Genomic DNA, 6,000 nt, shown 5'->3' with positions numbered 1-6,000 from the left:
ATGCGGACGGCCCTGGGGCTGGGTCTGCGCTCTTGCTCACCCCGGGCCTGCCGCAAAGCCTGGGTGAGCTCGGATCCCCGCGTCAAGCCTGCAGGCGGGGGCTGAGTACTGGCGAGGGAGGCCTCTTTACGCCCTCAGCCTGGAAGGAAGGGTGAGGGGCTGGTCCAGGCGGGGAAATTCTCAAACACGGGCTGCGCCAGGGTTTTGCGGAGGCCAAGAAAAACAAGGCTGTACCCACCTCGAGTCTAGCCCAATTTCCAGAGACAAATAACTCAGTTCCTTAAGACCTAATGTCACCCTCCCCTCCATAAACAAAACTGAAGGAGGCTGAGGTAGAAGGAAAAGTAAATAAAGTTAAATTTCTTCTAAACCCAAATCTCACGAACAAGGACGCTTGATAGCAAGAATGTGACATTCCACCAGGAAACTCCCAATTGTCTTCATGCTAGTGCCTCATTAAAGGGAAAAAAGGCCTTGGCTTGATAGTAACCAGGCCTCCAATATCCTGACAGTCTTCTTTACCCTGATAGCCCTTCTGAACACCCCCTTTGTCCTCACCCACCGCTGAGTCCACCCCTACTCTGCTTTTAAAACTCTGTAATCTGGCTCAGGGTCCAAGTCCCTACTCTGCTGTGTTGGGTATACTTGGGCCCACGCTTAAGCTTGTCAAATAAACCCTCATGTGATTGCATCGGTGCTTGGCTCCTTGGTGGTCTCTCAGACGCGAAAACTGGGGCACAACAGTTTCTTCTGGAGATTCTTTAAATCCTGGAGTTCAAGGTTTTAGGCACTTGGGCTAAGGAGCCTTCTCCACGGAAGAATAGCCAATTAGAAGTAATTTAAGGTCAAATATATATCTCTTTTCTGGTGTAGCATATGTTGTTCTCCAGTATCTTTAATACACCCTAAATTCTATAACGCTCCCCTCCCCCGCCCGCCCCGGAGTACCCCGGGAATGGATGGGGGGGGTGGGGCGACTGGCTCCTCCCGCCCCCCACGTCTTCCTAGGGCAGCTGCGACTGTCGCGGGGGGGGCAGGGGCGCGTCCTGAAGCCAGTTCCAGTCAACAAGGGGTAATTGTGGGATGGTCTCAGGAGTGTCTTGAGACAAGAAGGGGGTAGCCTGCTGCTGAGTGAGATCAGAACATTCGTGCCAGGCCAGGAGAATCTGAAGGTGGAATCTTGATCAAGTGAATCCTTCCATGAACTGCTCTGGATGTGTGTACACACGCACACACGCTCTCTCTGCCACACAGGACAGAAGTGTGGGATCCGTGCAGTTGATATGAAAAGTACAGAAACTGTCTTGGAAACTGGGTTCTTCCCTAGAGTTACTGGTTGGAGAAATTCAACAGTCGGCGGACATCCGTGGTGGGTCAGTATAACCAAAGCATTGATTTCTTAATGAGAAATCTTATGTTTTTTTCTTGTTTCAAATATCACAACTCCAGGCTGTTAAAACGTAATTTTTCTCTTGACCCTGCTCAACCTCTCTGTCAGAAAGTTTACTTTGTAGGAAATTTCTTCCTAACCAATTATATCGGTAACTTAAGGTTATATAAGGAGAGTTTATTTCAAGTGTTTCTAAGGGAGATGATACCTATGGGAGACCTATATGAGTTATGTTCGTGCGTTTCTTCTTGGGCAGGTCTCCCTAAAATCAGGTGAGCATCACTTCTATGGAGGAAGCTTGATCCAGGAGGATCTGGTTGTTACCACAGCACACTGCCTGGTTGGCCTCAATGAGTAAGCTGTGGATTTCCATGATCGTTATCCTCTTACCAAACCTCGATTGCTAGCTATACGACTGGAAGATTTGAAGCTCTAAATACTATGGGAAGTTCAACCTCAGTCCCTTTCTGAATTTTTCCACCTGGTCCAGCCACTCATGGACCTTCCTGATCCCCAGAAACTTGTATCAGGATTATCTTAAGATTTCCTGTACCTCTTACTCTACTAATCAGAGTCCCCAAAGATCCCAGATTAGCCTCAATAATTTGTAAAGTAGGTAGTGAGGTGGAGTTGATGATTACTCGTTCTAATGAAGTATTGACATCAAATGTTTAATGGATGTTCCAAAATTTTAATAAACTGAGTCATTAGGAGGGAAAAAATATTGTGGAAATAACTGATACTTAGCTAGGTTGAGAGTACTAATAATAATGAGAGTTCTAGGAACAATTTTTATATCTTTTTTAAAATGATAGAGCATATGTACACAAGTATAAAAGAAAAAGAGGCCATTCTTAAATACTTTATGCAGAAAGACGTTTGATGGTGGCGGAAAGGGTTCACAGAACGCAAACACTCTGATGGAAAATCACGACTTTTCGCAGATCCCTATAATTTATAGGCAATTACGATGGTAGTAATCATTAATAAAGGTGCATCTCCTTTTAAGACTTAGAAATGCTTAAAGGTACACTAATCACTTTTAAATTATGTGAAACCAAGGCAGTCGTTCCCGGGGAAACAGCTATATTTATTGAAACATTTTTCTTCGGTTTTAAGAAGCAAATAAAGAGTCTGACTGTGACTGCTGGGCAACACAGCCTCTCCCAGAAGGGTGTACACGAACAGAAGAGTCCTGTCTCAAAAATTATTATCCATCCTGAGTACCACAGACATGGACATATGAGTTCTGATATTGCACTGCTCTACCTAGAACACAAAGTTGAGTTTGGTATGTAGGGGAGTTAGCACATGAAAAAGTGTAGGAGAAAATGGTGTTTTATTAATCCTGTACCAGTTAACTTTAATTTCTGTGCATAGATCTACTAATATTAGAATAGCTAAGTTTTATTCCTTTTTATTTTATTTATTTATTTGGCAGAGAGAGATCACAAGTAGGCAGAGAGGCAGGCAGAGAGAGAGGGAAGCAGACTCCCTGCAGAGCAGAGAGCCTGAAGCGGGGCTTGATCCCAGGACCCTGAGATCATGACCTGAGCTGAAGGCAGAGGCTTACCCACTGAGTCTGGTTGGAATCTCCCATGTAACTCCTGACTTCCCGGCAGGTAATGCTTGAAAGGTTGGGGGGAAAAAAGGGGGAAATATGTCACATAAAGTGAGGGAATAAGGAAACTTACTTGTTTGATCTTTGGCTCCGTAATCATAAGCAAGCCTTCATTCAAGTTTAATGCTAGAATTCCTATTACCTGTGACCAAAAGAAACTATTGCCCCATTTTTCTGTTCCCCTTTATAGAAAAGCTATGAAGTTCTGTTTATGGTAGGGAGGTTAATTTCCTCTCCTCAGTTCTCATAATTACATGTATTAAGTTTGAGCTATCTGTTAGACATCCGAGTCAGTCAGACTCTCACGCCCCTTACTCCCCCCAGTTTGCTCTTGTCTTAGTCACTGACCTCCATGTTGTTAAATTCAAAGGTAAATTCTCAACCCTCAGCTTACTTGAAGGAGTTTTGACAGAGTTGCTCATACCATCCTGGAAACATTTTCTTCATTTGAGTTCCAGGAGTCCCTTGGTTTGCCTTCTACCTCTTTTTTCACCCTTTACTGGTTTTCTGTGATGACACTTCCTCTTCTCTGTGACCTCTTATTATTGGCGTGCTTTTCTCTATCTGTCCTCACTCCTTTAGTGTCCTCATCCAGGATCAAGGCTTTAAACACCATCTGTGTGAAGACTATCCCAAATATTGTCTGTCTAGTCCAGATTCCTTTAGATTACACATGCTGCTGGGATTACTAGTAGTTGTATAGCTAACTGCCTACTGGTCATCCACCTGGATGGCTAATAGCATCTCAAACTTAATATCGTTAAAACAGCATCTTGATTATCGCCTACATCCTAAATCTCCTTTACCCATAGCCTTCCATTTTGATTAATGAAAATTCTATCTTTCCTGGTGTTCAAACTAAACACTTTGCACTGGGTCTTGATTCCTCTTTCTCTCACATTGATTCTTCTTTCTCCTAGAAAAGTCCTGTTGCTCCTGACTCACCCTCTCTACTCTTAGCAACCTATTCCAGGCTACCGTCCTTTCTTGCCTGGCTTAATTTTAGTAGTCTCTTAAATTGTCTTTAATTTCCTCTTTTGCATGCCTAATGTTTATTACTAACCCAACAATCAGACAGATCCTTTTTGAAATATGAGTTACGTCACTCTGTTCAAAACCCTTCAGTGATTCTTCATTCTACTCAGGTGGAAATCAATGTCTTTACCAGTTGACATCTCTGCCTTCCTGGCTCTACATCTGATCTGTTGTGTATGTGTGTGAGTGTGTGTTTGTGTGTGTGTTTTCCACTAAACTTTTTTTTGCTTAATGTGTTCTGGCCATTCTGGCCAACTGTTCCTCAAGCATATATGACATGACCCCACTGTGGGACTTTCCATTCTCTTTCTTCTTCTTCAAGTGCTTTCTGCTCAGATAACTACATGGTTCCTTCCCTTGGCTTTTCAAGGCTTTACTCAAATGTCATCTGCTCAATGAAACTTGCCATGACTATTAATTTCAAATAACATTTCCCAGGCCATCCCCCCTAATCTCTAGATTTCAGAACTTCTTTACCCTACCCTGATTTTTCCAGAGTGATAGTACCTAACCACCAAATAAGTTATTTTATTTATTGTTTGCATGCCTGCTTCCCCAACATACACTCTTTTGTGTAAGGGATTTATCTTTCTGCTCATTCACTGAGGTCTAGAAGAGGGCTTACCACGAAGTAGGACTCAGTTACTCTGAGGGAAAACTATCTTTTAAGAACAAGGGTCTACCCTAAAATGTTAATAGTTTTGGAAGATCATGGTGGTACATATAACACTGGATTATGGTCTTCCTTGTTTTACTTTTTCTGCATTTTTTCTAAATTTCTATAAATATGAAAGAGTTGTTTTTTTTTTTTTTTTTAATATATATGTCAGGGGCGCCTGGATGACTCAGTCAGTTAAGCCTCTGCCTTCAGCTCAGGTCATGATCCCAGCGTCCTAGGATGGAGTCCCTCATTGGGCTCCCTGCTCAGTGGAAAGCCTGCTTCTCCCTCTCACTCTGTCTGCCGCTCTGCCTACTCGTGCTCTCTATTGCTCTGTCAAATAAATAAATAAAATCTTTAAAAATATATATATATATGTCAATATTACATTTAGGGAGAGAGTATAGAAGCTATGAAATTAACTGGATATCCCTTTTCCAAATATATTCAAGACTTGTCTATCTATGAGCCTTATAATTTTCTGTTATTGTTGTTTTTCCAGGAACTGCTGTTCAGCCAATCTGTCCTCCCCATAGAGATGAGAAATCTGAAGCAGGGATTCTTTGCATGACCAGTGGATGGTGCAAGATCTCAGAGAGTAAGGGGCATCAAAAGGAAACAATAGTAGTTCTTCCAAGTTTCTTTGTCCATGAGAAGCAGGAGTTTTATTGGCCATGAGTAATCCATTCATTCTGTTTTGCTTTTGTTTTCCCCAAGTTATGATCCAGTGAGAATTTCTGGTTGTCTTCCATAAAAATGACTACGCTTAAGGCTCTACACAAAACTCCTCCTGCTGCCATTTTGGTTAAGTGTGTCAGAAAAAGAAAACTAGCAGTAATTATGACAAATGAAGAAGAATACAGTAAAAGGATAATCAGAAAATAGTAACAATGGTTAAACTTACTTGTCTTTAATGTTGTGATTTTTTTTTTCTTTTTTTTTCTTTTTTTTTTTTTTTTTTTACGGTAAAGTATTTCACAAAATACGAAAAAGTTTCCCTCTTGGGGAAACTTCAGTGAGAACAATGGTTGTCTAACTTATCAGACTGTCTCCACAGCATCAGAATATTCAAACGTCCTATGAGAAGTAGAACTTCCCCTCATGGATGACAGAATGTGTAATAGTGTGCTCAAGCATATGAACTTTCCTCTTCTGGGAAGGACAATGATGTGTGCCAGGTGTCCAGATGGGAAAAAGGATGCCTGCCAGGTAAAATATATCAGTCAGCCTGGTTATTCAGTATCATATAGGTAATAGTGGATTCTGCCTTTCCCCATGAGTTGCTTTTGCAGAATT

The 6,000-nt window shown here is 41.9% G+C and overlaps 1 protein-coding gene across 1 annotated transcript in view; it reads left to right on the top strand.

Annotated features, from left to right (window-relative positions):
* Positions 1–6,000, top strand: part of LOC111159965 (ovochymase 1) — a 60,644-nt gene continuing 54,644 nt past the window's right edge. The window contains 6 exon segments of the mRNA XM_022522680.1: positions 1–94; positions 1,255–1,373; positions 1,647–1,751; positions 2,510–2,681; positions 5,207–5,302; positions 5,762–5,913. Of these exon segments, the coding sequence (XP_022378388.1) occupies positions 1–94; positions 1,255–1,373; positions 1,647–1,751; positions 2,510–2,681; positions 5,207–5,302; positions 5,762–5,913 (738 nt within the window).

This window comes from Enhydra lutris, unplaced genomic scaffold, assembly GCF_002288905.1.
Source record: "Enhydra lutris kenyoni isolate GAN:26980312 unplaced genomic scaffold, ASM228890v2 scaffoldscaffold72, whole genome shotgun sequence".
In the NCBI taxonomy this organism is placed as follows: Eukaryota; Metazoa; Chordata; class Mammalia; order Carnivora; family Mustelidae; genus Enhydra; species Enhydra lutris.
The sequence above is the reverse complement of the archived record's forward strand: the minus strand, read 5'-3'. Positions and strand labels throughout refer to the sequence as shown.